The 20,276-nt window shown below is 42.9% G+C and overlaps 6 protein-coding genes and 1 long non-coding RNA gene across 18 annotated transcripts; 3 read left to right on the forward strand and 4 right to left on the reverse strand.

Annotated features, from left to right (window-relative positions):
* Positions 1–1,249: 1,249 nt before the first annotated feature.
* On the reverse strand, positions 1,250–3,301 carry LOC117901698 (tubulin-specific chaperone C). Of its 2 annotated transcripts, none has more exons than XM_034812560.1 (2): positions 3,278–3,301; positions 1,250–2,560 (listed from the first exon to the last, which is right to left on the reverse strand). In XM_034812560.1, exons 1-2 carry the CDS (start codon positions 3,284–3,286, stop codon positions 1,457–1,459), a joined length of 1,113 nt encoding a protein of 370 aa, XP_034668451.1. In that variant the 5' UTR covers positions 3,287–3,301; the 3' UTR covers positions 1,250–1,456. The 2 variants fall into 2 exon arrangements, with proteins under 2 accessions (XP_034668451.1, XP_034668452.1); XM_034812561.1 differs by lacking the exon at positions 3,278–3,301 and adding an exon at positions 2,784–2,874.
* On the forward strand, positions 2,949–3,891 carry LOC117901699. Of its 7 annotated transcripts, none has more exons than XR_004649333.1 (4): positions 2,949–3,148; positions 3,461–3,575; positions 3,628–3,699; positions 3,757–3,891. It is a non-coding gene; the product is annotated as an uncharacterized LOC117901699 (long non-coding RNA). The 7 variants fall into 7 exon arrangements; XR_004649330.1 differs by having other exon boundaries at positions 2,961–3,148; positions 3,637–3,699; XR_004649335.1 differs by lacking the exon at positions 2,949–3,148 and adding an exon at positions 3,191–3,214.
* A 573-nt stretch (positions 3,892–4,464) lies between these two features.
* On the reverse strand, positions 4,465–15,448 carry LOC117901701 (nicotinate phosphoribosyltransferase). Of its 4 annotated transcripts, none has more exons than XM_034812562.1 (12): positions 15,194–15,448; positions 12,978–13,297; positions 11,855–12,025; positions 11,665–11,791; positions 11,110–11,193; positions 10,915–11,042; positions 8,956–9,096; positions 8,718–8,889; positions 7,725–8,120; positions 5,450–5,715; positions 4,982–5,391; positions 4,465–4,919 (listed from the first exon to the last, which is right to left on the reverse strand). In XM_034812562.1, exons 2-12 carry the CDS (start codon positions 13,069–13,071, stop codon positions 4,842–4,844), a joined length of 2,067 nt encoding a protein of 688 aa, XP_034668453.1. In that variant the 5' UTR covers positions 13,072–13,297; positions 15,194–15,448; the 3' UTR covers positions 4,465–4,841. The 4 variants fall into 4 exon arrangements, with proteins under 4 accessions (XP_034668453.1, XP_034668454.1, XP_034668455.1 ...); XM_034812563.1 differs by lacking the exon at positions 15,194–15,448 and adding an exon at positions 13,822–14,076; XM_034812564.1 differs by lacking the exon at positions 7,725–8,120.
* A 139-nt stretch (positions 15,449–15,587) lies between these two features.
* On the reverse strand, positions 15,588–17,225 carry LOC117901704 (putative tRNA pseudouridine synthase Pus10). Its single transcript, XM_034812573.1, has 2 exons — positions 17,052–17,225; positions 15,588–16,989 (listed from the first exon to the last, which is right to left on the reverse strand). Exons 1-2 carry the CDS (start codon positions 17,169–17,171, stop codon positions 15,613–15,615), a joined length of 1,497 nt encoding a protein of 498 aa, XP_034668464.1. The 5' UTR covers positions 17,172–17,225; the 3' UTR covers positions 15,588–15,612.
* On the forward strand, positions 17,204–17,990 carry LOC117901709 (NADH dehydrogenase [ubiquinone] iron-sulfur protein 5). Of its 2 annotated transcripts, none has more exons than XM_034812581.1 (3): positions 17,204–17,348; positions 17,541–17,758; positions 17,824–17,990. In XM_034812581.1, the coding sequence occupies exons 2-3, from the start codon at positions 17,546–17,548 to the stop codon at positions 17,914–17,916; spliced, it is 306 nt and encodes a 101-aa protein (XP_034668472.1). In that variant the 5' UTR covers positions 17,204–17,348; positions 17,541–17,545; the 3' UTR covers positions 17,917–17,990. The 2 variants fall into 2 exon arrangements, with proteins under 2 accessions (XP_034668472.1, XP_034668471.1); XM_034812580.1 differs by having other exon boundaries at positions 17,238–17,290; positions 17,824–17,962.
* Positions 17,991–18,070: 80 nt separating this feature from the next.
* Positions 18,071–19,367, forward strand: LOC117901705 (U5 small nuclear ribonucleoprotein 40 kDa protein). Its single transcript, XM_034812574.1, has 3 exons — positions 18,071–18,262; positions 18,334–18,463; positions 18,527–19,367. Exons 1-3 carry the CDS (start codon positions 18,155–18,157, stop codon positions 19,330–19,332), a joined length of 1,044 nt encoding a protein of 347 aa, XP_034668465.1. The 5' UTR covers positions 18,071–18,154; the 3' UTR covers positions 19,333–19,367.
* A 50-nt stretch (positions 19,368–19,417) lies between these two features.
* Positions 19,418–20,233, reverse strand: LOC117901707 (protein transport protein SFT2). The gene is made up of 2 exons (XM_034812578.1): positions 19,980–20,233; positions 19,418–19,911 (listed from the first exon to the last, which is right to left on the reverse strand). The coding sequence occupies exons 1-2, from the start codon at positions 20,163–20,165 to the stop codon at positions 19,480–19,482; spliced, it is 618 nt and encodes a 205-aa protein (XP_034668469.1). The 5' UTR covers positions 20,166–20,233; the 3' UTR covers positions 19,418–19,479.
* Between the last annotated feature and the right edge of the window lie 43 nt (positions 20,234–20,276).

The following is a 20,276-nucleotide window of genomic DNA, read 5'->3' on the forward strand; positions in this document are numbered from 1 at the left end:
CAACACAGTCTTAAGCAACAGCCGCGCATAGAAAAGTTGTACAGCCACCAAAAGGTTTTACAGTCACCACACTCAGTTTAATAGCCACTGCCAAGAATCTCTTTGAATCCTCTTATCCTCTTCTCTCTCTCGCTGCACTGAAAACCACAATTTTGATTAGAAAATTGCACCAAGTTCTGGCTCCCCATTGTGCTGCTTGCATAGCAATCCCAAAGTGCCCACCCACCGTACCCCTCAGCAAAATGCCACCTAATTGACGGTTAGCTACTGTCTCTGACTCTTATCGTAGCCTTACTTTACCCTTTAGCTGTAGCCAACTTTGCCCTTTTGTCTTGGCCAGCAGCAGCAGCGGCAACCACCGAAACACGTACTAAATTGTTTGCACTTTACCTTTTGTTCCCACCTCCTCCTCCACCTCTGACTTCACTTTGCTTGCTCCTTGTCTTTTCTTTATCAGTGTGCTCCACCGCCCCACACATACACACACCCAACACCCACCACACAGAAGCCACAAAGTGGACAGCTGTTCTCACGTTGACAGCTTATTACATAACCTCATTCTTCGCCCGCACGCCATACATTAGTGTGGGGGGGGCATGGGCAACGGCAACGCTGCTGTAAGTGTAATTTGCAGTTCAATTACCTCACTAATATGGCATGTCGATATGGTCGCAGCGGTGGTCTCCGTCTTCCCCACTGTCATTGGCTTTCTGCCCACACGCATGTAACTCGAATTCGTTAATTATTTTGACAGTCGGACGAGCGGTCATGTCGACAGCCGCAACAGAAATCAACAGCGCAAGGAGAGGCCCTAAGTAGCATAACGAAGAATGATTACACTCCCTCTCAAGCTGTGATGTTATGACTCCGCATGGCAGCTGTGCTTCCCGACCAGAGAGTAGCCCAAAATTGTGGCCAAACTTTCGCTGTAGTACACACCGCACGACAGAGTTGACCGACCCTCATCAATGTCCCTGTGGCCAAAGAAGTTACCAACTTGAGAAGTCCTGTTGTGGCCACACATGAAACTTGCATGAGCGCCGCCGTCCGCACTGTCCTTCCGCTGTCCGCCACGCCTCCTACTGCTGCGAATGGTAACTGTAATTTGTGTGGCACTGTCATTTTGGCCAGCCACTGATTATGCTATCCCCCGAAATGGACATGATGTCAAATTGCCAGAGACACATGTACACTGCCAACACACACACAAATAACAACTGTGACAACCCAGTGAGCGAGAAAGTGGGACTTTGAGTTGGGGGGAATACATTTGCCGAAAACAGGGGCGGGGTTATATATATATTCTAATTTTCATGCACTTATTATCTATTTACATGCGAGTGCGAGTGCCAGTCGTGGGAGGCACCAGCGGCAGCGGCAGCAGCAGCTCCAGCAGCAGCCAGCCCAGCAGCAGGGCATAGGCCACAACGGTCAAGAGCAGCCGCCGACGCCGCCACTATATAATCGTGCTCGTCTCCTTCTCTTCCTTATCATTATTATTATTATTATTGCTGAGAAAATCGCGACGCAGGGCATTCCAATTGGGTGCCGGATGATCCTTGAGCAGGCTCCAGTTGGGCGAGTGCACATCCGGCGACAGCCAATTAAAGTCTGCCACATCCGTGTAGTTATTCTGGGATTTATTCAGTCCAGAAGCAGCATAGTCCGCCTCTAGCTCCGGGTAGTCGTAGTTGAACTCCCCAATTTCGATTTTCTTGCAGTCCTCGATGATGGCGCGACAGGTGACATGCAGATAGATGCGCGTGGAATGGGAGGAGTGCAGTCGCAGCTGCTGACAGGCAATGGCCACGGTGCAGCGATCCAGTTGCTCGGCAAAGAAGGAACGTGCCACCGGCCCACAGAGCAGGGTGCACTGCGTGGCCTTGGAGATCTGCACAGAGCCGGGATGTCCCTGCAGCTCAACCAGACATTCACTTAAATTGGAAATGGTAATGTCCTGGCCATTGACTTCGTCTGCGGTCAGCACAATGTGCGCATTTCGGCGATTGGCAATGGTCCAAGTGAAGTTGCTGCCGCTCTGCTCCTTCTTTGGTGTCTTCTTCTCCTGTGGCTCCCCATCAACGACCACCGGCAGCGGCTTTTGCTTGGGCGCAGTCTTCTTGCCACTAAAACCAAACTTCTTCTTGGGCATCAACCGCTGGCGTGCCTCATCGTTGCTGCTGGTCAATGCATTTAGCATATTCTGACAAGATTTGATTTTGAAGTCCGAGAGAAACATCGTCGAAGCGGTTAGATAACGCTGCAGTTCCTGTATCTGAACGGTGATCTCTGGCAGCCGCTTGCTGAGATCCGGCAGCGGTGCATCGCCACTGTTCATGTCCAGCATCAGGATGCTCTTCTCAATGTCGTAGGCGCGCTGGCCAAATGTTTGCGCAAAGTAATCCACGCCCTCGTTCTGGACAGTCTCCTTGGAGCGCTGCTCCGACTTGACATCCAAATAGTTTTTCCTGTCCTTGTCGCGCTTGTTAATGCGATCCAATATGAGATCCTTGCGGGAGCCGGTGTCCCCGTCCAGTGTGTCCTCCATGTTGTTGATTAACTGCAATGCAAATAGTGTTAAAAATCAATTTATATCCAAAATCTTCTTTCAAAGAGATGAATCACAACGCAGCGCAGTTGTTGCTGTTGCTTTTGTTGTTGGGGCTGCGCAGCTGCAGCAAAAATCGAACAAATCTTTGATTTTCTTTCTCGCCCAGCTACTCTTTGGTTGTTTTTGGGCACTGCAAGTGCAAAATGGTGTAGTCTTTATGCAGTTTATTAACCTTTTTAGTGTATTCTCTTGTTTATTTTTTCATTAAAAATGGAAATAACAACAGTTAACGTAAGAGGCGCGGTGTCAGCTGTAGAGTGGCGGCGGAAATATCGATACAATATACCGCAAAACCCTTAAAAATATACCAAATATACTTTCTCATTTTCTCATATCGTCTTCTTAAATCATATTGCTCGATTTTGATGTTCTGTTTGATATTACTAGCTGGTTCGGGGTTTCAGCGCTAAAGCTATAATTTTATCCGACCTATCAATCAATTCTTCACAAGATTGTATATTTTTCAAGACTTCCTTTCCTTGGAGTGTTTCCAAATTAAGTTTAAAACTAAAAAGGTCAACAAAAAAGCATTAAACGGTAAGTGAGTAGCTTGTCAACTGTTAGGTATAGGTATAAATTCTCTTTCGGGGAAAGAAATGCTTTGTGAGCATTAGGCATCATTTGGAAAGTTCCCATAATTAATTAATCTTTTTTTGCCGTGATTACTTGATCCATATAAAATACAGCTTGCGTCCAACGAGAGCATTTCGAGAATGGCAAAAGACAGATCTTAAATAAAGTTTAAGAGCAATCAGAGCAATCAGGGCACAAGTTACAACAAATTTTGGGTAAGTTTTTGGCGGACAACTTCTGAACAGATTTTCATGGCTTACTTTGAACTCTTTTCAGTGAACTGTAAGCCTGCCTTTTGCGGTGAGCCAAACTGAGAAGAATCCAGCTGAGCTAGGAGGAGTCAGGAACAGCGCCCTTCCAACAGTCAAACTGGAACTCAGCGCCCCAAAAGGTGAGCGACCATTAAGCTATAAATTCTCGATCAATATCAAATATTTTTTTAGTTTTTCCAGCTGTCGGCTGAACCGGCCCAACGCCCTTCAACGAATTGTCTCGTAAGTCGGTTAAGCGCGTAGGTAAGTAGTTGCACTCCTAAACAGCACATCAATCGAGTCCATAACTTAATCTTACAGATGGACATCCAATAACGTGTCCTAAGTGAGCTGCCGGTTTCGCTCTTGATGACAATTTAGTGTCTTAATCTTTTCAGCGATTCGCTGGCTTCTATGGAAACTCTTTTAGACACACCAAACGCAAATGCAATAAACAGCACAAAAAACACTCCAACAATTTCGTGGCTTCCTTCAGCTTATTTTGTTTTATTTTTGATCAAAACTACAGGCAACAGTTTGAAGTTTGGTTTTATGTTCCTTTTGTTTTCTTGAAGCGGTCTTTGAGTGGGGGTTATATTTGTGTTGGTTCTGTGGGTATTGGGGTATTGTGGGTTATGCTGCGAGTGCTTGGGATGGGCGTTGCGGCGTCTACTCGTACATTTTGGGGACTTATAATTATTAAATTTTGAACATATTTACAATTGCATTTTATACGTTAAATACATAAACATAATATGTAAAGTAAGATATCGCTTATATATATATATATATATATATATGTATATATAAAGAGTATATGTATATATAGTTAGGTGTGTGCTGGTGTGTGTGTTGTGTGCTTGTATGTGTGCCCTATATATTTGCATGCAAAATGTAGATACTAAACAGCATTTGTACTTTTTTAACTTTCGTTAATTAGCGCAACATTTTATCAACACTTAAGTACTAAAAATTCTATTAAATACACTCTGCGCTGCTTCTGCTCTGCTTTTTGCTCTGAGTTTTACACTTTTCTCTTGGTTGATTATTTTTCGTTTGATAAGGCACCTGGACACATTCCTGAATATAATGTGCGTTTCATACATAGATAGTTAGCAATTATTTAATTTTTAAACAAATTAAAATCGACTTAACAATTGAAGTAAACGCAAGAAAATTCGTTACGGAATTTCTGTTTGAAAAAATAGAACCCAAAATTCTATTCCAACAACATCTAGAATATTCATATGACCAGCAAATGACTAAAAAATCATCATCTAACTTCTCTGGGATGATGAGCGAGAACAGTTCTACGTCAAATAAAAGTACGTTGTGTTTTTTCGTTTTTCTTCGGAAATGTTTTCTCTGCTTCGGTCGGTCGGTCGCTCCCCTTATCCTTATATAGATCATGAGAGTTCGCCAATGGGCGCATTCTGCAGCCACAGATCGTGTATGAAATTGTACAGATTATCGCTGACCGAAACCTGCCAAAAAACAGAACCAATTCATTATAAATGGCCAAAATTTAATATTAATTTATGCTCACCTTATAGGGCGTTGGGTTCAGTGTACGCTTGTGATCATTCCTCAGCGTCTTCAATGAGATTTGCACCTTTTCGCGCACCTGCTCGAGCGTCGGCAACTGCTGGCATATCTTGCCCGACTTCCAGTACACTTTGTACAGCGATTCCACATGCGAGGGTATGACATAGGCGCGCTTTGACTCCTGGAACGGATGGCGACACAACACCTTTTGGCCCACAGCTGGTGGCGGCTCCGAGACCTTTTGCAGCAGATCAATGAGTGCGTGTCCATCGGCACTGTACAAACGATAGGCGTTCTTGTTGCCCGGCATGGTGACCTTCTCCACATCCTGACTCAGCTTGATTCGCGGCTGTCCATTGATCTCCACCAGCTTGTAGACACAGCCCAAGGCAGGCTGGCGCTGACAGGTCACTGGGGAAAGCGAAAAAACCATTAAAATCTGTTTGCAATTCCAACTTTGATGACTCACCCAAATGTGTGCCTATGCCAAAGCAATCAATCTTATGTCCCTGCTCATTCAGGCTCAATATGGTGTCCTCATTGATGTCATTCGAGGCCACAATTGTAAGCTTATTGAACCATGGGACCTTGAAGCGTTCGGCCACCTTCTCGAAGGTCTCTCGCGCCAAACAGCTGAGATATGCCAAGTCCCCGGAATCAATTCGTATGCCCAATGCATGATAACCCAAATCGTTGAGGGCCAAAGCCACGGCACTGAAATTCAACAGCCCGCTCCTACGGAAAAAGCAAGAAAATAACAAATTTTGATTAAAAATTGTGTCTATAAATTTCAACAAGTGCTGCTGGGGTTCTCAATTCAACAAAAATAAATTTCTTTTTAAGTTTTTCATTTTTCCACTAATTTGCAGGCGAAAAGCTTACACAAAAATATGTTTTTATAAGGTGTTTGGGGTGTAGAGCTCTACAAAAGTGATGGAACCACATGGGATTCCCGCTATGGGTTTTTGCAAGTGCTTCTAGAAAAATCTTTTCCTGTGTTGGAGTTTTTCGTATTTTTACTCATTTTTGAGAGCAGCACAAAATGTTGAATATTCATTTCTTTTGTTCGTTAAGCCATGCAGTGTGCTCTCTCGGACGCTTTCTTTCAACTATTTACAGTTAACAAAACACTAAACAAAAAATTGTTGAAAAATATTGAAAGGATTAAAAATTTCTTCGGGGTTGATAGGAAAATGGTTCCAAGTCATAAAATAATGGTAAACATTTTAGACAATAAAAAAAACAAAACTTAAATTGGGTTCCACAAAATGTTAGGGAAAACTGAACAAAATGTTTTGTGTGGAGAGTTTCAGGACAAGGGACATGTACCAGTATTACACGGGTTAGGAGTTGGGTGGTCTATGACAGCATTAGGGTGATTCAGAGTGTGATTTGAATATTTCTCTATGTTTCTCTACAAAGTGCATTAAACAATTGGTCATTCAGAAGGTAGTTTTACATTTCTTAAAGTTTGTTGTTAAAACGCACAATTTTGCCTTTGAGCAATGTTTTTCTATATAATTTATGTATTTAATTTCATCTACAGACTGTTTTCCAATTTGTTTTGTGCAACTTTGGTTAAATGTAATCACAAATTACAGTTTCAAACATTTTATATGGTTTTACTTGGGTGAGTGGAGCGTATTATGCCATATGATATTATTGTGCAGTTGTTGTTTATTGTCGCTTGATTGATTTTTGTATTGTTTTTTGGGTTTGTTGTTGTTTTGTACGAGTAACTTTGAAGACGTGTGTTTTACATACCTCTGCCAAAATAGTGCCGGAAGTCATTTTGTTTACTATGTTAGAATAGGAAATTCTTTTTGCTATGTTTCATTTTTTGTATTCATGGGTTCTCTGATTCGGTTTCGAATAATGTTTGATTAGGGGGAAAAGGTTGACACATTCAGGACGATCAAAAATAAAATGCATTAGAAACGAAAATGAATAAAAATTAATGTTAGAAGAGAAAAGTTGAAGAAAATGATTGTTAAAGAAAATGTGAGTACAAATTAATGTTCAAAAGAAAAATGTGAGTTAAAATGTTAGACAATAAATGGAAAAGTGAAATAGAAAGAAAAAAGGTTTAAAACCTATTGAAAGCGGAGAAAATAAAACCAGAAAGTGCGCATGGAAAAGGAAAAAGACTTATTTCAAAAGAAAGCAAAAATATTAGAGTATGAGAAAGAATAGAGTAGAATATTAAAAGAGTATAAAGAGCAAAAATCTCAAAAATAAGTAAAAACAAAAACCGAAACTTCACCTGTTTTTTCTGGATTTATCTTTTAGCCTTTTTTCCAATCTTTTCCCAATTATACGAGCTTTGTACTAAAGGACCAATGTAACACCATAGAGTAGCAGGGACACATACATAGACATACAATATATTATATGTACATATATATAACTATATATCTACATATATATGCATGTACGTGGTTGGCTTATTAAAGCGTTAATTTAGAATAAGTTTTTCAATGAATGTTTCGATGATTTTTAGTGGCGTAGGAGGAGGGACACATGCAGCACCCAAAAACCATTAGGAAAAAGATCACCCAAAAACGAAGAGAGAGTTGGAATGGAAAGTTAAAGCTTAAGTTAAACAAATAGCAGGGGAAATTACACACAAAAATAATGCACATGATTCACATGAATAAGGAATGTTTTAGGGTTTTATTTCGTTGAACTTTTTTTCCGATTATAAAATTCGTTTTTGGTTCCCTCAAAGAGTTTTGGACATTTACCTGAATGACTTCTCGACATATTTTGGTAGGTATGCCGTCCCATTGGACGTTGTTCTTGTTAACGTTGTTGCTGCTGTTGCACTTGTTCTTGTTCTTGTTGTTGCTGTTGTTGTGCTGAGATTCGTTTCATTTAGAGTATCTTTAAGGGGCGTTCTACTACCACCAATAGCGCCACCACCACCAACAATATTCTGTGCAGCAATACCATTCTGATGGCCATTGTGATTGTGTGTCTTGTGTCCATTGCTGGCTGATTGTTGGCTCTTGCCATTAGTTATTTTTTTCTGTCCATTAACAGTGCTCTGTGGCTTTGACGGACTGCTGCTGTCTTTTGATTTGGTAGCATTTTGGTTACCCGATAGAAGATCTTGTGTAAGTTGCTGTTCTGTCTCTCGGCTGTTGGATAATACTTTGTTGTTGTTATTATTACCAATACAAAATCAAAAGCAAAAGTGACAAAAAAGCGAGCACAGGAAATGAATTACAAAAATATGGAATTTGGGGAGCAGAAAAAACATGATCATAAAACAACTGAAGGATGGAGTTTAAAGGATTCAAAACTAGTTTTAAAATTTCATATTTTTCACTGTTTTATGGGTTTACTCTTTGGGGGTTTCTTGTAGCTTGGTGCACGTCTCAAAAGTTTCAAGTTTTACGAGTACAAAAGAGATAAAATCTAGAACTTAAGAACAACATAGAGGGAGGTGGAAGGTTACCAGGTAATGGACAGAGGAAAGGAGATTACCAGGATATTGTCAAGGATTTACGATGGTAATCAGGAGAGCAGCAGGAAAGGAAAGCATTCGGGAAAGTCCACAAGGGAAGATTGTTTATGGATCACAATCAAAAGTCTCACAAAAAGTGATAAAAAGGTTTCCAAATACAAAAACCAAATCAAAACAAGGAAAAAGATGTAAAAAACACAAACACAAACACAAAGAAACAAAAAACCCGACGACACGTTCCGAGAGAATCTGCCTAAAAGCGAAATACCTCTTAACATCGTACGTATCGACAAGTGCCATAAATCCATCCGGAAATGCAATGGCATATGAGACCATAGCCGCCAGTTCGCCCTCACTCGACTCCTCCGTTGAGACATCCAAGACGTGGGACAACATGCCACGATGCCGAACAGCATGCTCCAACAGATCCTCCATGACACCTGCAAGATATGGAAATAAATATCAAACTGATACTTTGATTTAGTTCAAGGATTTGTGGCACTCACCCGTTTGCTTGTGCTTGAGCAGACGCGTCTTGAGCTCGCCAATGCTGCTGAAACTGGTGATGTAGGCATGGGCATGGGTGCCCTTGACGGGTATGTTGAAGAGTTTGCCAGCCAGAACATTGGAAGTGCCATCAAAACCACCTAAAAGGGACAAACGAAAGGGTTTTAGTGGGAGTTTTAGTGAAGCTGCTGGAATTCCTAAAAAATGGGACATAAAGTTAACAAAATGTAATGTGGTTAAAGCAACTCTTTCTCCACCCTTTCCCTGCCCCAAAGAACACCTGTCTCTCTGCCATCATATATGACTTCATTTCCTCATGGAAATCCATAAACTACAACAATGCTTGCCTGCAACATTTCAATTTGTAAGACTGCCTCTGCTCCTTTTTGTTTTGGGAAGCCTTGACAGGAACCTTGACGCCAACTGGACGCGGCGTGAGTCACGCGCACGCGAACCCATCGATTGTTCGGATAGGGTTTACCCTATCACCCTCATAGGAGCTCCAACAATAATTTCGAACGCATTAAAAAGTTGTAGCGTTGAAGCTTGCCAAGCAAAAACGTTGAAACGGAACCCAAAAGTTACGATGTGTGAGCGCCAATTGAAAGGAGCTCTGAGCTGGATGGTGGTACCAGGCACCGACTTCCCTATGCATGAACACCCAGAGCGGGTCCGCTCCCACACAACATTCTTTATCAATGGGGGCATTGCGTGTGCCACCCACTTTTAGGGATCTTTTTTTACTGCCTATGGGGCGCAGCGCACATTTAGTTTAACACATAAACAGAGTTCTTGAACTTTGTCCCAAAACAGAGGAGATGTATTATAGGTAGAAGGCAACAGAAGGGACTAAGGGAAAGGCAGGTAGTAGGTAATCCTAGGGTTAAGGAGTAGGAGTAGTAGAAGCCTTGGGAGTAAGTTCTGGTAGCAAGTAGAGGGAGGAGCAGGTTGATATGCCTACCGGCTACTGACAGTGACACGTGCTTTGCATGCATGCACATCATAAAAAACTCACAGGCACAAAACAACATGAGAAGCGGTGTTTTTCCTCTGTTTGTCCACCCATAACCCACTGAAAGCGATCAATTTGGAAGATGTGGGTAGGTAGTGGGGGTTTGGTATACCCTAAAAAAGGTACCTAAGCTGTGGGGATTATAAAACAAATTTTGATTTGGCCATAAAAAAGACCAGAATGCTTCAAATTGTACAGTTTTATACAGGGTTTTAAGAGAATTTATATCTTTTTCTTGGTTAACACATTAATTTGTTATGGACATAATAATGTTGACCATTATTGTTGGAAGGATATTGAAGATGGAATGAAAACTGATAGAGGAGATATCCCTTAGGGGATAAACCCTAACCCTTTTTGAAGCTATGACAACCATTTAGTATCATTTAAAACCACAAACAATTCGAGCTGGTAACGTTGGTTTTTAATTAACAAAAGATGTCAATAAGTTTGTGGTTTTAAATAACATTCTCATGACTCATTCCAGGCATTACAGGGCATACATTGAATTTACATCGAAATTTCTAATAGATAACTTCTAGTCAAAGTGTTTGCCTTATTAACCTCTAAAGTTCACGGTTTTCTACAAATATTTATCACATCATTATCACAGACAATTCTTGCTCTCGCAGCTGGCAAACGTTCCATAAAACCCACACAACCCGCACCTCGATGGCATACCCAAAATGAAATCATTTTTTGGAAGTGACTATGACTATGACTCCGCGTTGATTCCATGCATCCATTGCTTTGCCCCATTCCTTTTAATTGATAATGAGTTGTCTGCATGCAATTTGGCAATGCCAAAAAATAAAATGTATGTTTATATCGCACACGGATGACCTTAGTTGTCACGACGCTGGGTAGTGGAGAGTAGGAGGAGCAGCGGCAGGATGAGGCGTGTGAAAGTTTCAGCTATTTGCTATGATTTATTATTGTATCATACCTGTGTAGGAATACTTCGATGCGGATAGGCCACCATCTGGTCCCTGGGCACGACGCAGTCCAAATTCCAAAAGTTTGACATGTTTGCCAGCTACCATGCGATATCTAGCTGCATTCGTGGCCATTAAACTGTTATTGTTATGGGGGGATAATAAATTATTAATAAATGTTATTATTGATAAATTCGATACTATACCTAGCATAGTTGACTAGAGTTAGGAGCGTGGTCTCCAGTAGCTGTACAATAATCAGGGGTCCTTCAATCTTAATGATGGGCACACTGTGGAACAAAAAAGAAGATGTCATTGGAATTTGTTTTGTAAAATGTTGTTTGTTTCTTCAGTTATCTTTGCTGCTATGATCTTTACTATATATGCTTAGCCATGTGCTGTATCTGAGGTCTTTATACTCATAATCTTCTGAGCTATAAAGCTATTTTGAGATAGTATTTATTACTAGCTGTCTGGTTTTGATACGAATATGAACTTTGTATGAGAAAATGGATCAAAAACGTAAAAAAAAAACAGCTTTTACAGCTTTCCCCAGCTGATTCGCTGCAGTTAAGTTCCCCTAAACGAACGGACACTTGCCATTGACGTGAAAACGCTGCGTGAACATATTTCTCTGTAGAAATTTACCCTAAACAAACGGTTACATGTCAGTCAGTTGCAAAAGTCAGTTTGAACATCCATTTGGAGCCACTATCAAGATAGTTGTACCATTCCAGACCTCTGTAGAGGACAAAACTCACCGTGGAAATGCCACAGTGCCCTCATCAATGGCAAACAAGGTGACCTCGCGCGCTGTTAGATTGCCCAAGTACTCGAAAAACTCATTCTCAATGCCCTCGGGCAGTGTTTGCTTAAGGTATTCAATATCTGAAAACAACAACAAAACATTATTAATTAAAGCAATATTGACATAGATGGGAAAGTACATACCGCTTTGTGAATAGTGGAAGCTATCCAGGAATTTGAGGCACTCCTCGAGGCCAGCAAAGATGGTGAATTCACCATGGAATGGATTGTTGCGAAAGAATAAATCGAATACCGCCTGATCATCGGTCTTATCCGATTTCCAATATGCATATGCCATTGTGATTTGATATAAATCTGTAAAAATACAAGGTAAGTCCAATAAATGTCTAGACTTTGATACATGTAATCCCAAAATACAACAGTTTATGTGGTGGGGACAAAAACGCTGACCTAATGGCCAAAGGCGATAAGATAAGAGGGGAGCAAAAAAAATGTCCACAGCTCTCATGTTGTGTTGGTGGCCGCAATTAACGTTCCAACAAAAACAAATAGAATCCAAATGCAAATTCTTATCTAAGTGCAAAGACCCTACCAGATCGTGCATTGTATTTGTTCGCCTATATCCCCGTTTCTGTGTCTGTGTGGTCTATAAATACATGTGTATGTTGCTATATATACGAGTGTATTTTCGAGATCTAGTAGCATCGAAACGCGCGCCAAATTGTCTCGGTTTGGTGCTATATAAATGTCAACCCACTTGATGTTTCTTTGGAACGAGTTTTAAATATGAAAAGCGAGAGTTTATTGGTATGGTTCCCGTATTATAGATTTAGGTATATTTATCAGACACCAATTTGATGATGATTTTGGGTATATTTCAGAGCAATGCCTTTTAAATCTTTTAATGTCTTACAAATGGGTTTTATTTGGGAGACATTTCATTTATAATTCCATGCAAATTCTTTATTTTGTATCGCTAATCTGTCTACCATTTTCTATATATTTGCAATTAATTCTTTAATATTAGACTCAGTTCCTATTCGAAAAATTTTACTCCATCTAGCACTAATATTCCATGGGCCTACAAATCTTTACAACATATACTCTTAAATTGTATCACTCTGAAATCTACATCACTTTCTTCTTCTAAAAATATTCCATTACCATCAAATTTCTCTCCCTTATCGTTTATTTCAAACGTAATTCCCACCAAATTAAAACAGCTCACACCTTTAGACCCCGTGAAAACCCAATCAACCTACCGATAAAGTATCAATTCAGCTGGAGAATTTAAATTTCCACTTACCGGTTAGCAATGGCTGGACAACGCCATTCTGGTTCATTCGTCCGCGATCCATAAACTGGCCGCCCGCATTGCAGCTCAATTCACGGTCATTCATTTTGTCGCCGATCCGCTCCGATCTGCTGTGCCTCTGATGAATATTTCTCTGTATGTTCTGTGACTATTGTTTGTATAGTTGTAGTTGCCTATTTGTCGTATTGTTTACACGCGACTCGTATATGGGAGATCAACGAATGTGCCAAATAAACAAACTAATTAATTTGCTTTGGTTTTTTGTTTTATTTACTCTCTACCGAATGCCGTTGAACTTTTGTGTCGGATATCTGTAAAGGCAGCAAAAATTGGTAAAATTGTTTATTTTGCGTTCGTTCAATGATTGTTGTAATTGTAAATTGTTGTTGCTTCGGCTGCTGATGTTGTTGCCTCTTGCTGACGTAAGCGATGGAGCACCCAATGACCGTTTGTCAATCGTTTTTTTGAAATAATTTAGCATAAGAATGCAATAGAAATTAAATGGGAAGGTTAGGTGGAAGATATTACGAATAGTTGGGCTACCCTCGATACAGGAAGGCATTTTTTGGGAAAATTGTTCCACTGTGATTGCAATCTTTCAATTAATGATCACTCTACTACTTTTATGGATTGTTCTCTTAATTATCACTATTAAATGTATCTAAAAGTGATGATTTTGGATACATTTATGGATAATATCATTTTATATCATCCAGAGCACAATAGCCAACAAACCCCAACACTCTACGATTATAGGGTACCACAATAAAACGCAAAAATAAAACACCAAATCAGTGAAACATTTAAAACGATTATGAAATAAAAATTAGCATACGAGAGGCGAAAGAGGCGGCAGTCGGAAAGCGGCAAGCGGCTAAAGAAAGAGACAGATGGTACGCGTCTTATCAATTGGCTAATCACGATATTATTGTATTTAGGCACTGGGTCAGACGACCGGCTGTCAGGTTGATAAGGCGGGCGAAGCGACTAACGAACGATGATCACTTTATTTTCGATTTGTCGGATGTGTCTCACGGAACGAAAGCTTGGGGCAAAACTTTTCCGCTGAGCGATTGGGGCTCAACTGAGTAGAAAAAGCTGCGACGCGAGCGAGTTAACTGCGAGTGGGTGCACAGAGCGGGGCACAGTGGGCGACGCCGTTCGAAAACAGTTCATAATTAAAAGCAATTGCTTGAACGTTTTGGTCGTGGCACACGTGAAAATAATTGAACCTCTGCGAACGCATGCCCTTTTTATAATCGAAGAACTTTCACTTTTGATTGGTTAAAAATAAAAGATGAGCCAATTCTGAGGATAAGTATGTGTTTGTTTTCTCTCCCAGAGACCCCACTGTGCGCTGGCAGCGACGCAAGCAGCAACAGCGATTGAGCAGAGAGCGAGCAGTCGGGGTACAAACAAGAGAGCAAACGAGCGGGAGAGTGCAACAAACAGATGCAGTTATGATACCCTAGCAGAGGGTATGATGTTTTGGTAACTCAAATCCACAGTAGGTCTGAGTTAAAAAATATTCTTGAGCAGCATCCACACGCGAGTCGAGCAACAGAGCATTATTTATTAAATTATCATTATCAATTATTAAGTCGTATGCAAATCACTATAAAATATTCCATTAATTTCACAAGCATGCGAAAATTTAATGGAAATTAAATGACTCTATCAAGGCAACAATCGATCTGCGAGGGTATCACGTGCATCGGACTGTCGCTCTCTCACTCTCACTCTCTCTCTGGCGTTTCTCTCTTGTTTTGATTGAATTGTTAGCGCGTAGAATTTGTTGATTTTTTTTGTTGATTGTCGGTTACCCGTGGCAGCCGGCAGAGGGCGGGGGTGGGAGCCAGATACCTTTTTGTTTTTTGGGTATTTTGTTTGCTTCAGCGGCTGCTCTGCTGGTGGCTGCCCCCTGATGACGCTGCTCCTGCACACTGTCACTGCTCCTATTGCTGATTCTATTGATTACACACAACGTGTTGCTGCATGTTTTGTGGGCTGAAGGTTGTGTGAAGGTCGGAGACGCTACCAAAACGCTTCAATTCGCACGATTTACACAAACACAATCCCGAGACACGCGCGCGCATATGCATTAAGGTGGGTTTGGGTTGGGTGATTGCCGAACCGAAGGCTTACACTTCCCAAGTGGGCGTGGACCATGGATAGAATCTCTATGTACTTGCAAATGCAACACTCACTTTCGATTTTTGCGCACGTTTCAATACAGCACTTTGTACAAATTCCAGCGGCTATTTCGGGTATTCCATTTATTTGTACGGCATTTATTTTTAGCACACAGAACTTTGGTCGAGGTGGAAAAGAAAGCGGCGTATCCAAATCAAGTTATTTCAAGGCCAGGAAGTCAATGCACCAGGCAACCAGTAGTATGGGAGACCTGTAGTATACGCCAATGTCCATTAATATACTTTTTTATTTCATTGAATAGAATGTAGGCTGGAGGCGCACGCTCCAGCTGATAAGAAATAGTGATGGTTCCATGAGCGAACTGAACTGGTGCAGGAACCACAACTCGCGAGCAGTGTTGTTAATTGTCATACTTAATTTGGCGCTAAATAAGACGATATTTTGATGTTATTTTGTTTTTTACAACAGACTTTTATTGGGAAAGAGAGTTATCCACCTCTGGCGGCCAATCCAGATCAATGCCCACCACATCCAGGGCCTGTATATCAATGGGCTTGCCTATAATCGAAGAGAACGATGGAGTGGTCCTGCCGAACTCGCCGTGAACCAATTCCTTAATGTAAGTACCCGCCTGTGTGACAATGTCGATGACCAGCACAAGGGGATTGTCGCGTTGCAGGCGCGCCTTGACGCTGTAGATTGTGCGCGGACGTGTGTGCAGCGGCCGACGATGTAGCACCCTTATGGGTGTCTTCTGTTGAATGTCAAAGCTCTCGGGGATCTGCAGTTTCTGAAGAATTTCCAATGTGGCGGGCTCCTTGAGGGCACACAAGGCGCGATAGTACTTGCGTTTCTGCTCCTCACCCGTCTTGATGTGCATCGCCTGCTCGCGCGGCACCACCTGCAGGTTGAGGATGGATACCTTGCCAGACTTATCCACTGCCTGCTCCATGGCCAGGGCCCGCTCTTTTGTCAGCGAACTGTGCCTGGAGTTGGGTATCTCCAGCACAAAGGGACGGCCCTTGCCCAGACAACGCACATCCACATCTTCTCGTCCGCTCGACATGAAGGTGATCTTTGGCACAGTCTCCGTGAAATGTGGACCCACACTCCGTATGATAATCTCCTCGATGCTGTCCTCCATCTGACGCACTCCCTGCAACAGCCACGGCGTGTGCGAGAGCTCGCGGCTCAGCTTACGGTAGCGTCCGGCCACGCAGACCATGGGACCCTGCAGATCGATTGACTTGAGGCTGAGTGACTCGTCCACAGCTGGCGGTGGAATGGGCAAATACTTTTCGTATGTCTCCGCCTTCACACGCGATGGTTGGTACTGCTTTTCCAGCAATCCGCGCGAGATTTCTATGCGTTTCAGCGTCTTGCCTGGAAAGGCCACACGATTCAGTTCCACCAGTTTGTCCACCTCCTGCTCCTCCACCGTGTGCCGCAGATCTATGCTGATCATCAGTCCATTGGCATCGTACTTCTTGTCCAGCTTCTTGCATATTATGGGATGTAGAATCAGCTTCACGGCCTCCTTGATGGGCACATCTGGCGGTGAATTGCTGTGGACAGTGGGTCCAAACTTCCGCTGCAGGGCAAACCACATGGAGAGCTGTCGCAGCTGCAGGCTCATGGGCATTGTAATGGCCAAAACGATGCCCTCGCTGTCATATTTGCCAAAATCCGAAGCGATAATCCCCTCGATGAGCTCACGCTGAAAGTCCTCAGAGAAGATGCCCAAACAGGTGGAGCAGTGACTCAGGCGGGGCTTCTTCAACGGCTGCTCATCAGTGGAGATTCCATTTGTTTCATCCTCCAACTGATTTTCCGGCACTTTCACTCCCAGCTATGGGCGAAAAGTTTACCTTTGAAATAATTGTCTTCAAAGAAAATCCCATTTTTACTCACCCGCTGGAAAGATTGGTTGATATCGTTGTACTCCGTACCGCGGGCCCGCAGGTAACGCAACTGGCAGATAGTGCAGACACCACAGGACACCAAATAGTCCACAAGTTCTTGATTTTTCATTTTACTTTTCAAAGCAAAACGTGGGTGCCGCTAAAAACTCTGTTTCACACACACAAACAAATCCACATGCATAGAGTCAGCTGTCGGCCGATTAAAACGTTTGCCAACACTAAGCGCTAGTCGGTTCAAGAAAAACAGAAAGAAATTGTTTTCATTGCCAATTTATTGGAATTTAAGGTGCGTGACAAGTCAAATTAGAACAAAATCACACAAAATAGCAAGTTTGAAATAAGAATTGACCATTTAAGTTTAATTGGAAGCCAAAGTGTGGCTTCTGTGAGCTTTGTTATGGTTACGTCACAGAAGGAACAGACAAAATCTCTTTCCAGACTCCCATGGACATAATGTAGTTTCCTCTTTAACCCGCAGGCAAGATGTCTCTGACGCCGTTCCTGCGCCTGCCCCTCACGGATCTGACCGGCTGCCTGATTAACCATCAGACCTACGACAAATGTGGAAAATTTGAGATGAAAATGATGGACTGCTTGGAGGCTTACGGTCTGGAGCGCGGCAAAAAAGAGTGCGCCGATCTGATATCCGACTTCCAGGAGTGCGTGGGCATGAATAAGCAGCTCTTGCGTTTCCATGTGCGTTTCCAAATGCCTTTATATCAATGAATTATTTAAATAATCATTATAAATCTACATTTTAGGCCATGAGGAACGAACGCTACAAGCAGTGGCTGGTGGGAGAGCGCAAGAGGTCCGAACTCCATGCTGAGCCACCACGCGTGGATGCCTATTAAGAGGGAGATCAATTTCGTGTAAAACTTCATATGAATAGGCGCAAATTGTATACAAAATAAACAAAATTATAAAATAAATTATGTATTGTAATCTATCGGTACTTGCGAAAAATCATCGCTGTCTGCAGCGTACAAAACTATCGCTGACATCCAGTGACATCCCTATTTGTTTTTCGGCTGAAAAAAAAATTGTTCTCGTCGGCGAATTTTTTTATATTTCTGAATAAAACCAAATAAAATGGGCACCAAACGACCCCACAACAGTGTGGTGCTGGCCCAGGAGTCAAAACGCAGTAAAAATGATATAATAGCATACACAAATCGGGATAAAGCACTCTTGGAATCGGTGAGCGTGGTGCAAGAAGAAGCATCATTCAGATTTCTCAATGGAACTTTTGATACATTTATTAATTTTAGGGTGTACGAAGAACATCGAATCTGCAGGCACCCATAATGCAATTGGAGGGACACGAGGGAGAGATCTTTACGACAGAATTCCATCCGGAGGGAGAACTGCTGCTGTCCTCCGGCTTTGATCGCCAGCTCTGTGAGAAAGACCCAAGAAAAACCATGGAAAACCCTTATGACTGAATTTCCTTTGCTTTTGCAGATATTTGGCAAGTCTATGATGACTGTGAGAATGTCATGGCCATGTCCGGGCACACTGGAGCCGTGATGGAGGCTCATTTTACGCCCGATGGCTCTCACATCTTCACCTGCTCCACAGACAAAACGCTAGCCATTTGGGATATAGTCACGGGGCAGCGTTTGCGTCGATTCAAGGGCCACACGAGCTTCGTGAACAGTGTGCAGGGCACGAGGCGGGGACAGCAGCTGCTGTGCTCCGGCAGCGATGATCGCGGCATCAGGATTTGGGATGCAAGGAAGAAGCACGCCGTGCAGACCCTCGAGTCGCCCTATCAGGTGACATCTGTGTGCTTTGGCGACACTGGCGAGCAGGTCATCACGGGCGGCATCGACAACGAGCTGAAGATCTGGGACATACGCAAGCAGGAGGTGCTGCACCATCTGCGTGGACACACGGACACCATCACGGGCATGTCTCTCTCGCCAGAAGGTGACTTTGTGCTCACCAACTCCATGGACAACACCTTGAGGGTGTGGGATGTGCGTCCCTATGCCCCCGGCGAGCGATGTGTCAAGGTCTTCCAGGGACATCAGCACAATTTTGAGAAGAATCTGTTGCGCTGCGCCTGGTCCCCAGGCAGCGATAAGATCTCGTCGGGATCTGCTGATCGTCAGGTCTACATTTGGGATGTGAACACACGGAGGATACTGTACAAGCTGCCGGGACATAATGGCAGCGTCAACGATGTGGATTTCAGTCCCAAAGAGCCGCTGATACTCTCCGCTTCCAGCGATAAGACTTTGTACTTGGGCGAAATTGAGGAATGAAATTTGATGATTAATAAACGAAGATTCAGCGCCGATTTCGTTTGTTTGTAGTTATTGTATCACAAATAAGTTTTATTTTGGATTTATCGTAAGGTTAAATAAATTATATCGTTGTGTGCGCGGGGCTATGGCGCCTATGTCATTCTTTCACACCGGCAAAGCACTCGTTGAGGCAGAGACGCTGCTCTTGAAGAGCTGTCCAAAGAATTTCAAGCCTGTGGCACCACCCGGCACCATGCCCAGGACCATGAAAAGCAACGCAATGATCTGGGCAACAGCAAACAACACTGTGAAGGCTGTGCTCTTGGCCACCAGAGCACAGTAGAGGGTCAGCACCAGGCAGACGCTGTAGGAGATCGATGAGAGCAGCCGCGGCTTGGAGAACATCTGCTTGAGGAAGGCCCCGAAGCCAGAGAGAAAGCAAAAGGCCAGAATGAAGAAGAGGCTGCCCAGTGTGTAGAGCAGCGCGAATTTACGCGCCTTGAGGATCAGCACCGGAATGTAGAAGGTGGAGAGCGTCATGCAGAGACCGCCCATGCCCAGGCACGCCACGAAGCCAACTATGCGCTGCAGGCGGGACTGAAAAGAGAGAGCGTTACGTTACACACAGTCTACATGTGACATTTACAAGGTTAATGACGCCTCACCAGCTTGGGGCAGCACGAGTCCTGTGTGTCCTTCAGCCAACTGTTGGCCTCCTGGGGCTCTGTCTGGCGCGAAAAGATGCCCCCCAGGCTGGGCACCTTCAGCTGTGGCATCTTTACATTGAAATTCTTCTTCTGATCGCTCTGCAGCAGCAGATATTCGTCCAGGTCCTGCTTCAAATTGCTCATCGCGTGTCAAAACTTCTTCCAAAAACAAAACAAAACACAAACAACCAAACAACAGATTAAATATACTGTAATATACCAAGCAATTGATGTAATATACCAAATAAATCAGAG

This window comes from Drosophila subobscura, chromosome U, assembly GCF_008121235.1.
Source record: "Drosophila subobscura isolate 14011-0131.10 chromosome U, UCBerk_Dsub_1.0, whole genome shotgun sequence".
NCBI classification, from domain to species: Eukaryota; Metazoa; Arthropoda; class Insecta; order Diptera; family Drosophilidae; genus Drosophila; species Drosophila subobscura.

What these genes read in the sequence shown, in the direction of transcription:
- LOC117901704 (XM_034812573.1), bottom strand. Translation starts at nt 17,171, where the DNA reads ATGAAAAATCAAGAACTTGTGGACTATTTGGTGTCCTGTGGTGTCTGC. An exon ending in TCAACCAATCTTTCCAGCGG is followed by an intron (nt 16,990 to 17,051) that starts GTGAGTAAAAAT and finishes TTTCGCCCATAG; the next exon opens with CTGGGAGTGAAAGTGCCGGA.
- LOC117901709 (XM_034812581.1), top strand. Translation starts at nt 17,546, where the DNA reads ATGTCTCTGACGCCGTTCCTGCGCCTGCCCCTCACGGATCTGACCGGC. An exon ending in AGCAGCTCTTGCGTTTCCAT is followed by an intron (nt 17,759 to 17,823) that starts GTGCGTTTCCAA and finishes TCTACATTTTAG; the next exon opens with GCCATGAGGAACGAACGCTA.
- LOC117901705 (XM_034812574.1), top strand. Translation starts at nt 18,155, where the DNA reads ATGGGCACCAAACGACCCCACAACAGTGTGGTGCTGGCCCAGGAGTCA. An exon ending in ATAAAGCACTCTTGGAATCG is followed by an intron (nt 18,263 to 18,333) that starts GTGAGCGTGGTG and finishes TATTAATTTTAG; the next exon opens with GGTGTACGAAGAACATCGAA. An exon ending in CGGCTTTGATCGCCAGCTCT is followed by an intron (nt 18,464 to 18,526) that starts GTGAGAAAGACC and finishes TTGCTTTTGCAG; the next exon opens with ATATTTGGCAAGTCTATGAT.
- LOC117901701 (XM_034812562.1), bottom strand. Translation starts at nt 13,071, where the DNA reads ATGAATGACCGTGAATTGAGCTGCAATGCGGGCGGCCAGTTTATGGAT. An exon ending in ACTCTAGTCAACTATGCTAG is followed by an intron (nt 11,043 to 11,109) that starts GTATAGTATCGA and finishes TAACAATAACAG; the next exon opens with TTTAATGGCCACGAATGCAG. An exon ending in TATGTCGAGAAGTCATTCAG is followed by an intron (nt 5,716 to 7,724) that starts GTAAATGTCCAA and finishes CTTTTTCCGTAG; the next exon opens with GAGCGGGCTGTTGAATTTCA.
- LOC117901707 (XM_034812578.1), bottom strand. Translation starts at nt 20,165, where the DNA reads ATGAGCAATTTGAAGCAGGACCTGGACGAATATCTGCTGCTGCAGAGC. An exon ending in ACTCGTGCTGCCCCAAGCTG is followed by an intron (nt 19,912 to 19,979) that starts GTGAGGCGTCAT and finishes CTCTCTTTTCAG; the next exon opens with TCCCGCCTGCAGCGCATAGT.